We start from the raw sequence: 17,986 nt of genomic DNA, 5'->3' as shown, positions 1-17,986 counted from the left end.
TTGTTTTGCCATCTTGATTTGGTTTGTTTAAGGAGGCAAACAGTTGCTTTGCAACAGCTGCTCTTCATTGCCAAAGCATTTGGGACATGCTAACAATCCTCATTGGTGGTGTTTGTCTCCAGAGCTAATGGCTTTCTGATTTTAAGGTCAAATTATTTGGAGGGGAAAAGCTTATATTCTAAAACAGTCAAAGTCAATCTGTTGACATAGAGGACACAGTGGACCTTCACTGGCATCTAGCTTAAGGGAAATCTAGGGGCATGCATACCACTCTCTTCACCCTGTGTCACTTCACTGGCTGCTGCATGGGGAGCAGGGGCTCCCCATCCTTGGCCCTGTGTAACATGTTTAGCTTCAGTTTTGACTTCATGTTTTAAGAAATTGTGACTGGGCCTGATGGTGCACACCTATAGTCCTATACACTTGGGAGGCTAGAGCAAGAAAATTGTGAGTTTGAGTTCACCTGGGCAGTAGACAGAAACTAAAACATAGACTCCATCTAAAACAGAAAAGGGATCTTGTGACAACTAGAAACAAACTTTTTATAATTAAAAGAGTATTTTTAAAATGTGACAGATGATCCCAGCTCTTGGGAGACAGAGGCAAGCAGATCTCTGTGAGTTTGAGGCCAACCTGTTCTACAGAGTAAGTTCCAGGACTGGACTGTTTACAGAGAGACCCTCCAAAGAAAGGAAGGAATATATATATATATATATATATATTATATATATATATATATATATATACACACACACACACACACACACACACACACACACACACACACGTATGTATATGAGACAGATGTGTTACTCTTTACTTTTTTTTCTTCTTGGTATTTTGAGACAAGGTTTCTCTGTGTTGCTCTGGCCATCCTGGAGCTCTGTGGACTAGGCTGGCCTCAAACTTGGAGATCCATCTGCCTCTGCTGGGACTAATGGTGTTCACCAACCACCATCACCTGGCTTACTTTTTACATTATTAAATGAAACTAGTTTCGAAGTTGGCTACCAACGTGGTGGATTAAGTTAATTACTCACTGCTTCTACAGCAAATTCAGAGTGATTGAGATGCATCTTCAATTCTATAATTTATGTTGAATTGCTAAGCACAGGTTGCAGGCCTGGTTGATCTTTCTTAAGGATTCCTTAGCTTTATTTCTGTTTCACAGTCGTGTCAATCATCCCAGTGCTGCAGAGAACTCTTCATTATGAGTGTATTGTTCTGGTGAAGCAGTTCCGACCCCCAATGGGTGGCTATTGCCTGGAGTTTCCAGCAGGTGAGTAAATCCATTCATGCCCTTTGCCTGAGACTAAGCATTGCCTTGCTTACATCTTAACATCTTTTCTTCTGTTGAAGTAGCTGTAAGTAAATAAACATTTCTAAGGCTAGGGAAATGGCTCAGCAATTAAAGCACTTGCAATGCAAGCAAGATGACTTGAGTTTGGATCCCTAGAACCCCATGTCAAAGCTAGGTAGGTATAGAATCCCAGTCCCTGGAAGGTAGCCATAGGAGATCCCTGGAACAAGCTGGCTAGTGAGACTAGCCATATCAGTGATCTGTGATCTAACTGAATGATCTTGTGCAGAAGAGTAATTGAGGAAGATTCTTACACCACATTAGTCCTCGAAAGAAGGAAGAAAAAAAAGCTATTTCTATACTGAGGCTCTTTCAAGCCCTGACCGTGTTTGGGATCAGGCAAACCCATGTACATAATACAAAGCTCAGTAGCCTCATCCCCTTTCCACATAGCTCGATGACCTCAGTCTCCCAGTAACTGCTCCATTCGTATATCAGCGTATTTCCCCTTCTGTCACTAACAGAGTCTTTCACTCACAAGACTACTACAGTAGTCAGTAGTTAAGACTCTAAATGGCAAAAGCCATAACTAGAAGATACCTTGATCTGCCATAAACAAACAGGGCAAGAAAACTTTCTTGATTTTTATCAGAGGTATTTTTCAGTTTTGCTGTAATTGAAGAAGCCATCCAGAATTCGATATGCAGTATTATAGCCATTTATTGGGCTGTACTCATAAGAAGGAATGCATGAATCCCATGTATTTATCGAAAGTGGTATACTTTGCAGCTGGGTTTATGAAGCGCAATAGGGCTTAGGTACAGTGTTTGCCCAACATGCACAAAAACATGTAACTATATGCCCCATTTCTAGGACTGAAGTGGGGAAAATCCAATTCATGGCAATATATAGTTAGCTCTTTTCTTTTTCACTTGCCATTTTATTAAGAAGTTAACTGAGTGGTAGTGGTGCACACCTTTAATCACAGCACTTGGGAGGCAAAGGCAGGAGGATCTGTGTGAATGCAAAGCCAGCCTGGTCTACAAAGCAAGTTCCAGGACAGCCAGGGCTGTTACATAGAGAAACCTTGTCTAGAAAAGCCAAAACCCAAACATACAAAAAAGTTAATAAAACTGAAAGTGATTTAATAATTTAACAACCTACATTTTTCTTGTTCTTTACACGGTTGCATTCCATTCAGGAAAATGAACCTGAGTTGTTAACTTTCCCCCTGTGTGGCCTATCTGTTCCACATAGTGACCATAGTAATGATCTCCTACACAACCTTTAGGGCACTCCCTCCTGGCACTTCATTGCTGGTCCTCGTTATTTTTCTGTGAGGTAGGAAAGCAAGATAAGTAAACTGTTGGCATACAATAAAAGGAAACAAAAAGAATCAGCCTCTTGTACTATAGTCACATACTGGCTCTGAAACCTAAGCCATTTGGCCACCACCAAATCATCTTTTCTCACAGTGTTATCCCTCTTATACAGAACATGGTTGAGATGTTTATGAGAAGCACCTAGATGTAAGCAAGAGGCATGAGTAACACCTACTGTAAGCTACCTGATGTACAAGGGTCACTGTGAGTCTTAAGCCAGTTCCTTAGCAATTACTAGAAAGATGTTCAGAGAACACTGGCTTCCGTCTGTCCTCCAGGGCTCATTGACGATGGGGAAAGCCCAGAAGCAGCCGCTCTTCGGGAGCTGGAGGAAGAAACTGGCTACAAAGGTGATGTTGCTGAATGTTCTCCAGGTTCGTATTACTCTTCAGATGTCAGTTTCTTGACCATTAATGAGGCAGAGGTTCTATATGGTTGGAATGCAGGCAGAGAGGAACCAGGGATTTAGACTGGTTTCCATCCAGCTGCAGTGACACGTGTTTGTAAACCTAGTCTTCCAGGGCTGAAGCAGGAGGATTGTAAAGTGAAGGTTAGCATGAGCTACACAGTAAAACAGTGTTTCAGTCCCCCTTTCCTGCAATTAAAAAAGGGGCTTTGTTCTCCATGAGTGAGTGAACTGCTGTAATGCATGAGAGCAAATTGGAGAACCTGAAACTGGAAAATTATGAAACCTAGTTGTCTTCAAAATAGTAAACCTTGCTACTTACCTGTCTGTGCCCATACTCCACTGGGTTTGTTTGAACCCATCAGAACCAGCTAGCCCCTCATACTTCGAAGACTGACATAGGAACTCCAGGAAGTCTGAGAGGTTTTTTCAGTATATACATGTGCTACAATCTGGTAGCCTCTACTAACTAGATACTGGTTGAATTAAACCTCAGCCAGCCCCACCTCTTCTATGACATTTAGTGAAACAAGTAGCAAGCAACCGAGGCAGTTATCTTGTTCCTTAAGACAAGCTGTCACTTCTTTTCCCAGCTGTGTGTATGGATCCCGGCTTATCAAACTGTACCACACATGTTGTGACAGTAACCATCAATGGAGATGATGCAGAAAATGTAAGGCCGAAACCCAAACCAGGTAAGTGTGTGTTGGATATATTTAAGCTGGTTGAGCTGCATTGAGTATCTTTTAACTTGAAAGAATCATAGTCTGCCACAGGTCCTTTGTGAGCACTGCTTCCCAGTGTTGGATAGGTATTTTTGGCATATTCTCTTTGACATTTCATTGATCTTTTATGTGTTTTGTTTTGTTTTTATAAAATGTAATGTATGTTAAATTTTATAAAATGTTCAACGTCTTTTTTTTTTTTTTTTTTTTTTTTTTTTTTTTTGGTGTATATGTGTGTGGAAATTGATTCCCATTTAATGAGGTACAAGCCTAACTAAAAAGTAAGAAACTTCAAAATCACTTTATCAAGTCAAGTTTTATATTAAAGAGTTTGTAAGGTTATTCTTTGCACTACAATATCCCTTAGCAAGTTGAGCTTCAGAAGCATTAGTACACTGTCAATTCCCTGTCCTTTTTCCCACCCCTTTAAAGGTAAGTTGATGGATAGATTATCAATACACACACACACACACACACACACACACACACACCATAGAGTGGTAATTTCTTATCCTTATAAATTATTCCTGTATGTGATTCATTATCTCTTTGTAGCCAATTTTAGTTAAGCCAGTGCTTAACTGTTTAAACTACAAATATTCATAACACATGGAAAACATTTAGGAACCCCCTTAAGACATTAAATATAGAATTATCTAAAATGTCTGTTGAGCAAGGTAGCACACACCTTTATTCCTAGCACTGGGGAGGCAGAGGTAGGTGGGTCTCTGTGAGTTTGAGGCCAGCATGAGCTACAAAGAGAGTTCTAGGACTGTTGCACAGAGAAATCCTATCTTCAAAAACAAAACAAATTATCCAGAATCCAGTATTTCCAAAAGGAATAAACTAAACTGAAAACAAGAGACTCGGGTTCTAATATAATTGATAATATCATCACACAAGTAGCCAGAAATATAGACTAGTCAGGATTCTATCAGCAGATGAAATGTAGAATTTTGATAAATGCTACAGTATGAATGAACCTTTACAGTATTATGCAAAGTGAAAGAAGCTATATTCAAAAGAGAAAATGTGTGATTCTACTGGTATAAAATAACCTAGAATAAACATTCATGGAGACAGAAAGTGGAAATTCCCAAACAGAGACTTCCTTACTGTTTGGTGAATTCCAACTTTCGATTTGGGGTAAAAAAAATTGTGAACTTAAGAATGGTGATGTTTGTACAACTCTTAACTCAATCTTGCTAAATTTTCATTTAAAAATGGTTAAAATTATAAATTTTGTATTGTGTATTTGTCCACGGGTATTATAAATGTAGCAAACATGCATTACGGGATATGTTTTGTATTTTGCTGTGAAATGTTTGATTTGGAGAATAACAGTGTTATAGAATTGAAATTGACTTTACTATGATATGTTTAGGAGTCTTGGGTTTCTGTTAGATGTTTCTCCAGTCTTTATACCTGCACTGAAGTCTTCTAAAAGCTTGCCACAGCAGGTTGTGCTAAAATACAAATGTTATTCCCTCTTTTTATTTGCAGGGGATGGAGGTATGCTATTCAAAACTCCCAGTGGCTGACCGTGTGATGGCTTAGTGTAGTGGTAATGATGGCTGAAGACATTTGGGCTGTGGGTTCACTCCTGTTCCTCAGTTTTGTTTTCACTGTATTCTGTTTGTTTAGAATTTGTGGAAGTGATTTGTTTACCAAAGAATGACCTACTGACTAGACTTGACGGTAAGCACCTTAAGGTTATTACCCAGCCTTCTCTTGGTTTCCCATCTCTATCCACTAGGGCATTAGTGTAATCCCTTTATCTTTATCTCAAAATGTCAGACACCTAGAAAATGTTGAAAACTGCTGTTGACCAATACTAGTTTTCTGTTTCAAGTAATATACATTATGTGTCAGGGGGGAAGCTTTAGTAAGGGCCTTTTTAATTTTTTTCCCTACATAATAGTGATTTTCCTGCTGACTAACCAAAACTTTTGAATGCTTAACATCTTTGATCCAGGGCTGGAGAGATGGCTCAGAGGTGAAGAGCACTGGCTGATCTTCCAGAGGTCCTGAGTTCAATTCCCACATGGTGGCTCACAACCATCTATACTGAGATCTGATGATCTGTTCTAGTGTACGGTATACATGCAGATAGGAAGGAACAATCTTTGAGCCATACCAGTGCCAAGATATAACTATGTAGCCCATCTATGCTGGTATGTTAGTCATTCTTTGTGGACTGTCAGGTTAAAGACTCATACAGCACTTCTCCAACTTACTCTTGACTGAGAAGCTGATATAAAATGAACCTTAGTAAATCAGTGCTCAGTTGGTTAGATCAGCCCTTCCCCACAAACACAATGCAAAATCCTGTTAGATTTCAATAGCTCTTTTGTGAGAGATACTGTTAATGAAGAGGTGACAAAGCCCTTTTGAGGTGCTCCTCTGTGCCCCAGCTTGTGGATCCCTATTCACTCATTTGTGAAGGAGCAGAGCCCTTCATGATCCCAGACAGCATCGATTTCTTCAACTTTTCAAAAACTAGACCTGGGGTAAAGTCATCTCAGTACCTCAAAGCCAAGTTAAACATTTCTTCAGAAAAAGCCATGGTATCCAATATTAAGCAGAACAGCTAATAATCAGACAGGCCTGAGGTTTGAGGCTCATTGTCAGTTACTAGCCTCTCATTTTCCTAAATCAAGTGAGGGTACATGAGAAAAATTAAACAGATAATGTAGGTCAAATACTTAACCCCCCAGGTGCTTGAATAATATGTGACAAGTATCTTCTTTATAGAATGTCCTTTGTAGAATTCCTTCTCTTATCCACCTGACTTCCCTTCTGGTCTTAGAAGGGGGATAATTCAGCAAGAGAGAGAGGATGAAACACCTAGTTTGCCTAGCCAGTATGATCAAATATAGTAATCAGCTTTCTTGTTGGTTTGCCATAGAGTGGCATACACTTCTGCCATACACAGGTGAATAGGACGTGAACCCTGACCTCAAAGTCTTCTTTCAACTTATTCCCAAACAACTAGCTAGGAGACAGTGGGCCAGTGAGGTGGCCGAGTGCTGAGCTTGATGAGGCATCTGTCATACTTTTAATCTTCCTCTGTAATTTCAATGTGTCCCCAGCGTCTAGTATAGAGATGGCATACAATGTGAACAGTGACTGAGTAGGCTCTCGTGTCATCATCTCTGAACTGTCGTCTTTGCTTCCTTAGCTTTGGTAGCAGAAGAACATCTTACAGTGGACGCCAGGGTCTACGCCTATGCTCTGGCACTGAAACATGCGAACTGGAAGCCATTCGAAGTGCCCTTCCTCAAATTTTAACGCCAAGGAGGACACTGGCCATGTTTTATAAATGAGACCATAAGGCCTTCACTATTCAATGTATTCAATTAAGTTTAATGTAGATTGGAAATCAGTTTTTTTCATAAAATAAAATCAGCAGATTGACTTCGGTATGGAATTATAATTACAGAGAGGATGTAACCTTCATTTAAACGTGCTAAATGCTCATGAAAAATAACATACATGTAGGTAGGTAACATTTTTTTAAACCTTACATAGTCTAGAAGGTGACAGACTATGTAAGTCTGTCAGGAACAGACTTAAGCTCCAAATTAGATCAGCTATTTCCACCCTCAACTCCTAAAATAAAAATTATGTACTTAGGTCTGCAAATAGCTATTTATTAGGTTCATGTTTCAAAATAAGAGGGTTAGGATTTTGTTTTGTTGTGGCAAGATCTCACTGTGTAGTCCTGGTACTTGGCTTTTGTGAACAGTCTGCCTTTGAGCTCCCAGTCGCCTGCCTCTGCCTCTCCAAGTACTGGGATTAAAGGTGTACACTACTACACATGGCCAAAAAAAAAGTTTTAAAACATAGACTCTGATAGGGACTTAATTGGCTTCTCTTAACTCTAATTGATTTGCTATGTGGAATTTATTTGTATAGTAGATGTAAAATCAACAGAGAGTAACATTTGTAGTAAATATTTAGCTACTTGTGGTACATGCTTGTATAATCCACATTCTTAGGCTGAGGCAGGGAGATCATAAATGTGCCCACCCTGGGCTGCATAATGAAACATCATCTCAAAAATAATTTTTAAAATGTTTTTAATATCCTTATAAGGCCATTTAATTCCTAAAAGCATACCAAGACTAATGCTTCAGTAGTGAACATAGTTGTTAATATATTAAAGCTAAGCAAAGACACTGAAAACTCAGGGCCCTTCCATCAAATGTGCACATACTTAATTCCCTATCTTTATCTCAGAAAATTATTTTGTTTTCTAAGGCTAAGTCCATAGTAAAAAGATTGGCATGGATTCTGTGTGTATGGATGTCAAGTCATGGGTATAGGTGGATATATTAGCCAACTATCTGAAACCTAAAACTGTACTGGAAATGCAACAGTGGTTGAGTGCATGCCATACTTAAGTTCATCACCCAGGACTTCTGCCAGTGTTCTGATCACTGCCTTGTTCTGATGAGCTCAGCTATTGTGTTGATTACTATAGCTTTCTACAGTTCCAGGGTTGTCGTCTTGCAGTTCATCCACTTGAAACACTCAGCATGATGCTTGCTGGCCAGCTCAGTATGTTTGCAGCTGGATCCAGGTTCAAGGCAGATTCCTCGGAACCTTATAAAAGCAGTTTTCCCATGTACAGTCAGGATCAATGCTAAGTGTTATCACCAATGGGTATTTTTAATCAACAAAAATGTAAGCTCTTTATACAAAAATGTTTATATTGTTCTTAAAGATGGAAATAATTCTGGAACTTTATAGACCAAATCTGCTTTCCTAATGAATGTGAAAATTAAGATCCATTTTTTTTTATGCTACAGTAGCCTTTCCTGTGATTCTAACCACTACCACCACCCCCCCCAAAAAAAAAAAAACTTTTGTAATCATGGGCATATTTCTCCAAAGATACTATTTTTTCTCATGAGTCCCCAGGATCTCTATTTCCCCATCCTTTGAAATGAAGACAGAGGCTCCCTATATTCATCTTCTCCACAGAGCAACTCTAGAGCCAAGTGCCATTGGAATGGCCTTTGGTACTGGCCAGGCCACAAGATTTGTCCCATTCTCCCTGGCCTGTGTCACTGAGCAGTGACAACTGTCTCCTAGACTTGTCCTTAGTGTCATCTGTATTACCTATGCACCTCAGAGGGCCTGTTTCGGAGGCGAGCTCAGACTCAAAGAGCTAGCCATTTGGGGGTATCTCCACTCCCCACAAACTGTTTGCCTACACTTTTTAAGAAGCTGCCTTTTTTGCATTCATTTGTAAAACACAACCCCAGAGGTGTTTCCAGTGCCTGACCTTCACTCATGTCTTGCCTCTGTAAATTGTCTGATTTCCTGATCCAAGCTTAGTCCTACCTCCCATTCCTACTACGGAATCTCATGACTGAAAACTGTAATTGGACCAAAAACTAAATTTGTTAATTTTTTTTTTAAATAAATTTTGTACTCTAAAAATACTAGAATATGCTTTGAGACACTTTGCCTGTCCCTTTCCAGTGTTACGGCACTTTAGGAACTTAGAATTGAAGTATGATTGTATTTAACTACTTTAAGCATATCTGGATGGATTCCATACAAATACACTGAACCTACAGAAATAATCTTAGAGAACACTTAATACCACATCTCTTTATTTTTCCAACACAACAGCAACAGTTTTATTAAATAAAAGTTTATTGTCTACTGTTTATACCTGCTATGCATATAACGGAGTCCTAGTATGAATTATTCATTGTTCACTTCCACTCAACTACAGACACTGCTTGAGAACTGGATCTTGCTTTAGGAACTTGGGGAAAGGAGAAAACATACTGATGGGGCATCATATTGAGTGGCTGTTGGAAGTAGAAGGCATAGCCAGTACAGTGGACAGCACTCATAGCTATCACTGGGAGAAGAGAACAAATGAAAAGCAGAAGAGGAATTAGAAACAATTGTTTCTAGTGACAGAAATAACTTTAATGCTTGATTTTTGCCCATCCAGGCTGAGTGGCAGTTTGGGGGTAGGACAAATAAAGAGGGGTTGGGGCTGGTGAGGGAGGGTAGAGAACATGGATACGATGAGTTAAAAAAGTATAAAAATTATCTAAAATATACATTAGATATAAATGCTTCATAACTCATTAGGGAAGCTCAAAAATACTGGATAGTGGCAATTTGCACTACGTTTATTTTTAAACAAGGGAATATTCAGTGTTCTGAATGTTGTGTGCAAAGCTAATCCATGTTACTGTCTTGCTGTCTGACCAACAGCTAGGCAGATACACTGCTTCCCAGCATCATGGGCAATACTAGATGGACAGTGTCAACAAATAATGTAAACTTCGGTTTTAAGGCAGCTGGTACTAATGCTGCACACAGGCTTAGCTTGGCGCCCATTTCAGAAATGGGACAATTAGCACTGAAAACAAACTGAGGGGAGGGAGAGAGGGGAACCAGCATTATTTGACAGAAACAGTATGTCAAAATATTTTCCCTTTCACACACACAAAGAAATATATGAACATTTAGAAAAACAAAGCACCCATCCCTCCAACTTCAGCCTGTTCCTTAACAAATATTTCAAAATATTGATAAATAATAGTGACTGCAAGCAAAATCCCAGTTCCAGAGCCAATGGCCCCAAGGAAGTCTGCTAACACCGACAGGGCACCGATGCACAAGCCCCCAAAGGCAGCTGCTGTAGGGATGTACCTGAAAGACAAAGGAACTTTCATCAGGCAGTGGGGGAAACAGGAAAGGAAACAATAACAACAGCTAGAAGCAACACAATGTACAGTTTTGCTTGAAATGGTTCCCTCCAAAGAAATGAACAGGTCAGAACAGGCCCTTACTAATCAGACACTGTACCTAACACATGGGAGACCGATTAAGAATAATTTTGAAAACCCAAATTTTAAAAATGCTAACAGCTGTAATGCAATTTTTAGGACAGATTATTAGATTTTAGACTGAAAGTATTATACAAATAGAAATATATATAATATATATGTTGTATATATATATATTGTATATTTTGTGTATGTATACTATAATGCATATGTTTTGTATGTTACAGTGTATATATATAATATATATCCTAGATGTCTCTATATCCTCAACTTGGCCTAGAACTCATAGAAGTCCACCTGCTTCAGCTTCCAAGTGTTGAGATTACATTAACAAACTATCACTTCTGAGTAAAACTGGAGTATTTTTGTTTGTTTAAACTGAATCTCATCCTACCTCCACTTCCAGAGTTTTAAGATCAGAGAGACATGTGCCACCATGCCTGGCTAAAATATGGGATATATATTTTTTTTGGTTTTTTGAGACAGGGTTTCTCTGTATTGCTTTGGAGCCTGTCCTGGAGCTAGCTCTGTAGACCAGACTGGCCTCGAACTTGCAGAGATCTACCTGCCTCTGCCTCCCAAGTGCTGGAATTTAAGGTGTATGCCACCAACACCCAGCTGTATGTAATATTCTTAAGCAGCTATCCTTAAGTTCCCTCTTACAGGATAAGAAATTTCAAACCAAGCATATATATACACAGAGGCAAAATACTCATATGCATAAAATAATTTAAGATAGAAACATGCTGGGCATTGGTGACGCATGCCTTTAATCCCAGCACTCAGAAGACAGAGACAGGTGGATCTTTATGAATTTGAGGCCATTCTGGTCTACAGAGCAAGTTCCAGGATAGGTTCCAAAACTATGGAGAAACCTTGTCTCAAAAAACAAAAAAAGAGATAGGACCACCAGAGCCAGTTCAAGAAACTGCTGAACAAATGAGCAATATACATACAACTGGATTTCATTTTACTGACTTAATACTCATGAAGTAGCCCAGGCTGACCTTTAACTTGCAGTAATCCTGAGCCTCCCGTTTGCTCGAGTTAAAGGTGTGAACTATATATTTCAACTGGATATTTTAAATGGTATATGAATTTTATCACAATAAAGCTGTCACCAAAGACCTGGCGCCTGGGAACAGATCCCATTTCCTGGATGTGAGGGTGCTGGTGTTTTAGGATTTTCCTGGTAGCTCATGTACAGCCAGCCAACACTGAGAACTACTGATATGTATCATTTTAACACTGAGGTAAGCAATGAAAGCACAGTTTCAATTTAAAATTATGTAGGCTGCCTAAACGAAACATGAACAAGGACAACACCAGTAGACATGCTAACACAGAGGCGGCCCCAACCCTTAAACAGCTATCAGCAACTAAGGAATACTGAGAGCAGGAGAAAACAGCCTTCCCTAAGAAAGAGCCCCAATTGAATATTTAATACCAAATGGTCAGCTCTAAAATCATGTTAAGTACAAGTAACATACAAAGACTAAGCAGATTGCACTTATATTTAGGAGTATGTGTGTGTCAAAAAAAAAAAAAAAGGGAGATGTTGTGAACCTGAGAGACAGCAAGTGGGGGAAGTACACTGGAGGGAGAGAAGGGGAAAATGATATTTTCAAAAAAATTATAGATGATTAATTATAAAAGGGCCAATTTTTATGAGGAGAACAATTAAGTTTCAATTAAATTGTACTTCTCTTGTGAAGAGTAGACGACTATGAGTTTGAATAAAGCAATGAGCCTTAGAGGTAAAAAGAAATGGTCTTGTGAGCTTACCTGTTTAGCTCGTGGACCATGGAGGTATCTCTGTGGCCTCTCATCACCATCTGCTGCTCTTTAAGCTGCTTAGCCACCTGGCCAAAAAGAAAAACTTTTGAAATTAAACTCTTCACTCTTTTTGCTTGCCACACTGAAAATATAAGAGCCTGGACACTGGCATTGTGTTGCTTATATTAAACAAAGGGAAACTAGGTCTCAATGCTGCCGAGTACATGCTAGCCATACATTACATCCGTACTCTCAGCATTTTGCTGTACTTGTTATTTGGTTATTCAAGACAAGGTTTCTCTAAGTAACAACCCTAGCTGTCCTGGAACTCACTTTATAGACCAGGCTAGCCTTGAACTCAAAGAGATCAACCTGCTTCTGCCTCCAGATCAAAGGCATGCACCACCACCACCCAGCTGCTGTAATCATTTTTTTTGTATTAGCTCTATAAAAAGTAACTGAATACTAAAGAAAAAAGAGGGGTTTTGATTTTTGGTTTTTTGAGACAGGGTTTCTCTGTAGTTTTGGAGCCTGTTCTAGAAGTTGCTCTGTACACCAAGCTGGCCTCAAACTCACAGAGATCCTGTTTCTGCCCCCCAAGTGCTGCTGGGATTAAACGCATGTGCCACTACTGCCTGGCCAAAAAAAAAAAAAAAGTTTTTTGAGTAGGATTGAGTTTTAGAGGATCATAAAGCCACAGTAAAAGTTCAGAAGAACCAATTTTTAGCTTGTTAGAGATATGTCTCACTAAGAATATGTGAACAAACTAAAAACTATATAAAAGTAACTTATTTTGGCACCCAAATACTGTTTTTTACAAAAGTTTTGTTTTTTTTTTTTTTGTTTGTTTGTTTTTTTCTAATGTTCATTGGTGTTTTGTCTGCATGTATGTCTATGTGAAGTTGTCAGAAGCCTTGGAACTGGAGTTACAGAGAGGTGTAAATTGTGCCGGGAATTGAACCCAGTACATCTCTCCAGCCCCAAGAGTTCTTGTTTTGTTTTTTAATTTCAATTTTATGCCTTTTTTTTTTTTTAAATTGAGCTATACATTTTTACCCCATTCCCCTTTCCTCTTCCCCTCTCCCCTTCCCCCCATGCTCCCAATTTACTCAGGAGATCTTATCATTTTCCCCTTCCTACGCTAACCCATGTATGTATCTCTTAGGGTCCTCTTTGTTACCTAGATTCTCTGGGGTTGTGGCCTGAAGGCTGGCTATCCTTTGCTTTATGTCTAATATTCACTTATGAGTGAGTACATATTATATTTGTCTTTCTGGGTCTGGGTTATCTCACTCAGGATGGCTTTTTCTAGTTCCATCCATTACTAAAGCTTAAATAACACCAAAGTGTGTTTAACTAGTCACATACTTACATCTTTGGCTGAGGAACCAGATACTTCTATCCATGTCTTGGAAAAGAATGCACATGATCCCAACATGAAGATGATATACACAACTACATGGACAGGATCCTCAAATATGGCACCCATGGACTCAGGAGGAGATAGATAGTAACAAAGGCCTCCAACAGGGTAGGAACGAGCAGGTCCTCCCCCACTGACATCCTATCAAACAAGGAAGAAAAAAAAAAGGTCAGCCTAACTAGTTGAGAATACTAGGGGTTTTGTTTGTTGCCGAGGATTAAACCCAGGGCATTGAATATCAAGCATGTGCCATACAATGAACTGCACCATAAACCTTAAGATTTGTCTCCATTTTGAGATAAGGTTTCACTATGTTTCCCAAGATGACCCCACACTCTTGAAATGATCTCCTGGTTTAGCTTCCTGAATATTAGAGATTGTAAGGACTACGTTTTATCTGCCCACCGCCTCGCCAGCCCCAATTAGCACAAGACCAGCGGCGACAGGCAGAAAAACTGTACTCCTTACAAGAGACTACAGCTGTCATAATATATATGTTTGAATTTTCAAAAGTCATGATGATTTAACTTTTTAAAAAGAAGGTCTATTATGATGGGAGTGTATATGATGCCTGTGTGTTGGTATATGAATGGCATAATGCAAACGAGGAGGTCAAGGGACAACTTTGTGGAACTGGTTTGCTCCTACTACCTTTTCATGGAATCTGGGGATCAAACTCAGAGTGTTAGACTCACACAACAAATATCTTTACCAGCTGAGCCATTTCACCAGCCCATGATGTTCTGAAATACCTACAGCCAATCAGCCTATATAATTTAAGGAGTTAATGTTGCATCTTTCATTCCTTCAAAAGTATGTATTTCATGCAAGGCACTTTGCATAGATCATTAACAGAAGAGTTTTAAAAATATAGATCTATAAAACCTGGAGAACAGAAATGTAATTTATAATTGATCTCTGATTATATTCAGAATTTGAAGTGTTTTTAAACTCTAGGGATGATCACTGCATTTTGCAGTATTAAGAAATAATCATGCAGGATTGGAAAAGATGGCTCAGCAGTTAAGAACACTGGCAGCTCCCCCAGAGGACCTGGGTTCAATTCCCAGTACCCACATGACACCTTACAACTGTAACGCTAAAGGATCTGACACCCTCATACAGACATATATGCACACAAAACACCAATCAATGCTCATAAAAATAGTTTTAAAAGAATACAATCATACAAGCCAGGCTTTAATCCTAGGACTAGGGAGGTAGAGGCAGACAGATCTCTGTGAGTGAGGCCAGCCTGGTCTACAATGTGAGTTCTAGGACAGCCGGGGCCACACAGAGGCTACAGTGAGGCAAGAAGACTGCCTACTCAGCCTGGGCTATAACGTGAGACCGCGTCTCTAAACAACAAGGACTACAAAACAAAACCACTTTTGTGAAAGCAAATATGATTTTTAGCCTAAAAAACTATTCAAGTGATATATAAAAATGCTTTCCATATAGCAAAATATTAAAAACTACCTAGTCAATCTTAGCCTTAGAACATTTACCAAATTTTCCAAATAACAAAATAGTCGGGTAAATAAATTTCAAAATGCTTCAATATTTATCTCAGTCAATTAAAAATACAACTATAAAACATGAATTTTAAATATTTAATAAAACAAACATACTCACGGCCCATTGTCCTAGTAAGTTTACTAAGAAGTTGCCACTAAATCGAACAGACAGCATCTGGGAAATGACATACAAGTTTGAAACTAGGGCAGACTGGAGAATTATGGGAATATTCGATGTGTAGAAGAGCTTGATGGGATAGCTACTGTACTGTCCTCGATACCGGGCCGACTTAATGGGCAAGTCAACACGAAACCCCTAAAAATGAAATCAAGAGAAAGGAACTGCATATCAAAAAGTGCAGAGACAGGAAAGGGTTGCAGTAGAGAGCTGACAAACCAGCAATAAAATTTGTTCCCTCCCCAAAGATACTTATTTTTCTATTTCATAGCCAAAATTTTCCACCTTCAAATTAGGGCTGACTGGTTCTTGAAAAACTGACTTGTTAGATACCACCCTTTCAAACAGCATTCTTACAAGAAAAATAAGCAGTTCCATCAGTGAAAAGGTTACACTTACCTGAAAATATATGACAACAGCAAACACGAACACTGTGGCAATGAGGTTCATAAGATTGGGGAGGTTCTGCCGATAGAAGGCCTCCCTCAAGGCTCGGACTTTGTCTGTCCTGGTGGCCAACAAATGAAATAGAGCTATGACTGCACCCTCAAACTCCGTACCTGAGAAATCAAGACAGAAATGAACTGTGGATGCCTCTTCCAAAGTTGCCTCAAAAGTCTAAACAAATAACTTGAACCTCAAATCAATTTACCAGTTTATGACTCTATGTTGTATGGCTTTATGGCACAGCCATGTGTGTGGGTTCTAAACATATTTCTATCGTAGAGGCAAATTTCAACATAAATCTGCAATTTTCATTCATAAAGGTTTGCCTCTCCTTTACTCTAGGGAAAGGAAGGAAATACTTTTAGGGATAATAAAAAGCGGCAGCAAAGCAGAATAAAAATATAAGAATCAGAACAGGGATGTTTACTATGCTTGCCTTTAGTTGACTGCACCAAGAATGTTAATAAATTATCAGTACCATTTTCTTAAGGCTGGGATCAAAGTTAGGCATTGACTAGTTAGGACAGGATGACAACTAGAAGTGGAAAAGGATCACAGGGAAAACAGAATGAAATCTTTCAAACCATAGGTGCTATTACAAAGCCAGTTAGACAAGGGTATGAGTGCTCTCAGAGGATGGCCAAACAGTAATCTACTACCTTTCTGTCCCTCCGGGAAAACTGCATTTGGGGAAGTAAATGACTCTGGCAGCAATGGCTTAAGCAAGGTCAACAAAACTGTAATACTATTTGCAATCACTGGAACTTTAAAGGAGCAGAGGTTAGAATGAATGCACTCTTTTTGACTTACTACTGCATACTTCCTACATCTCTGCTCATTAAGTTTTAAACAATCAGCATTCGTGGTCCCTAGGGTAGCAAACTGGAGTGGCTACAGGCATGTGCTGCTGCATTACAGACTCATTTTCAGCATACATCCAGCAAAACTCGTGCAGTTGCAGTCACTGTGCAATGTACCTCTGCCAGTGTTAATGGTAGTGGGACTAAAGGCCTTCCAGACAATGGTCTCACAGATGTTGGTGGCAATAAAGAGGGAAATACCAGACCCCAAGCCGTAACCCTTCTGTAGCAGCTCATCTAACAGCAGCACAATCAAACCAGCAACAAACAACTGTGGGGAAAGAAATGCACGTAAGCGGAAGCAAGAATAAACTCAGGAAGGGGCAGACGAATGGCTATTTCACAGTTTGTGCATTCCCAATGTTAGACCTAAGCCCTGCTCTTCACTGTGGAATCTGCAGCTTCTGGACCGCTCTTGTCTAGTCAGGGGTCAGTCAATTCTAGAAATCAAAGGACTAGGAATACTGCCTCATTATATAGCAAATATTTTACCTCAGAGTAATATTTATACCAGCTGGATAATTTCCCTTACAATGTTTTAAATTGTGCTCATGGTTAGGGGCACTAAATAATAATCACAGCTTAGAATTTGAAAGGAAGACACAATATTCCAAATAGCTTTGTGTAAGTAAAAGGCCAAATAAATTACATAAAAATTAAGAGATTCTTCACTCCCTATTGGCACTTTTTACAAAGTACTATATATATATATATATATATATATATATATATCTTCTATATAATAATACATAGAATAAGCCAAAAACTAGAGCACAACTAAGTATACAAATTATAAAAATTCATAAATTCATACTATACTTATTATGACAAAATTGCATCTAATTTGGTAAGTTAAAATTTCACTGTGTTTTCTATCTTTTTTTTTTTTTTTAATGAAAGCATACTAAGTTTAGCTTATGGCTATCCTTGGAGAAGATACATCTATGAAAACATGTATCAATAAAACCAATTAATAGATTCAGTCATATATCTCCTTCCTTATTGGAATACATTACTGAGGGGGAAATAAGGAATACTTGTAAGCCTTACTACCTCACACAGGTCCCTACTCTACACTCTCCCCCACAGAAACAAGGAAGTATATCCAGTTCTTCCCAGCTCAAACAGCCCAAACTCATTTCACA

General features: G+C 39.0%; 2 protein-coding genes across 3 annotated transcripts in view; one reads left to right on the top strand and one right to left on the bottom strand.

Moving 5' to 3' along the window:
- Nudt5 (nudix hydrolase 5) overlaps nt 1-9,497 on the top strand; it is a 25,777-nt gene extending 16,280 nt beyond the window's left edge. The window contains exons 5-10 of the mRNA XM_051194893.1: nt 1,172-1,279; nt 2,961-3,056; nt 3,682-3,783; nt 5,317-5,325; nt 5,458-5,511; nt 6,995-9,497. Of these exons, the coding sequence (XP_051050850.1) occupies nt 1,172-1,279; nt 2,961-3,056; nt 3,682-3,783; nt 5,317-5,325; nt 5,458-5,511; nt 6,995-7,104 (479 nt within the window). The 3' untranslated portion in view covers nt 7,105-9,497. The remainder of the gene's footprint in view (nt 1-1,171; nt 1,280-2,960; nt 3,057-3,681; nt 3,784-5,316; nt 5,326-5,457; nt 5,512-6,994) is intronic.
- The window catches only part of Sec61a2 (SEC61 translocon subunit alpha 2), a 22,173-nt gene continuing 13,610 nt past the window's right edge, over nt 9,424-17,986 (bottom strand). Inside the window, exons 7-12 of one of the 2 annotated variants that reach the window (XM_051194885.1) lie at nt 16,959-17,112; nt 15,934-16,094; nt 15,475-15,672; nt 13,789-13,980; nt 12,426-12,502; nt 9,424-10,503 (exon numbers count right to left, since the gene is read on the bottom strand). In XM_051194885.1, coding sequence (XP_051050842.1) covers nt 10,317-10,503; nt 12,426-12,502; nt 13,789-13,980; nt 15,475-15,672; nt 15,934-16,094; nt 16,959-17,112 — 969 coding nt within the window. In that variant the 3' untranslated portion in view covers nt 9,424-10,316. The remainder of the gene's footprint in view (nt 10,504-12,425; nt 12,503-13,788; nt 13,981-15,474; nt 15,673-15,933; nt 16,095-16,958; nt 17,113-17,986) is intronic. The other variant, XM_051194886.1, reaches the window with a different exon arrangement.

Source organism: Phodopus roborovskii, unplaced genomic scaffold, assembly GCF_943737965.1.
Source record: "Phodopus roborovskii unplaced genomic scaffold, PHOROB, whole genome shotgun sequence".
Lineage (NCBI taxonomy): Eukaryota > Metazoa > Chordata > Mammalia > Rodentia > Cricetidae > Phodopus > Phodopus roborovskii.
Note: the sequence above shows the minus strand (reverse complement) of the source record. Positions and strands in the feature narration are given on the sequence as shown.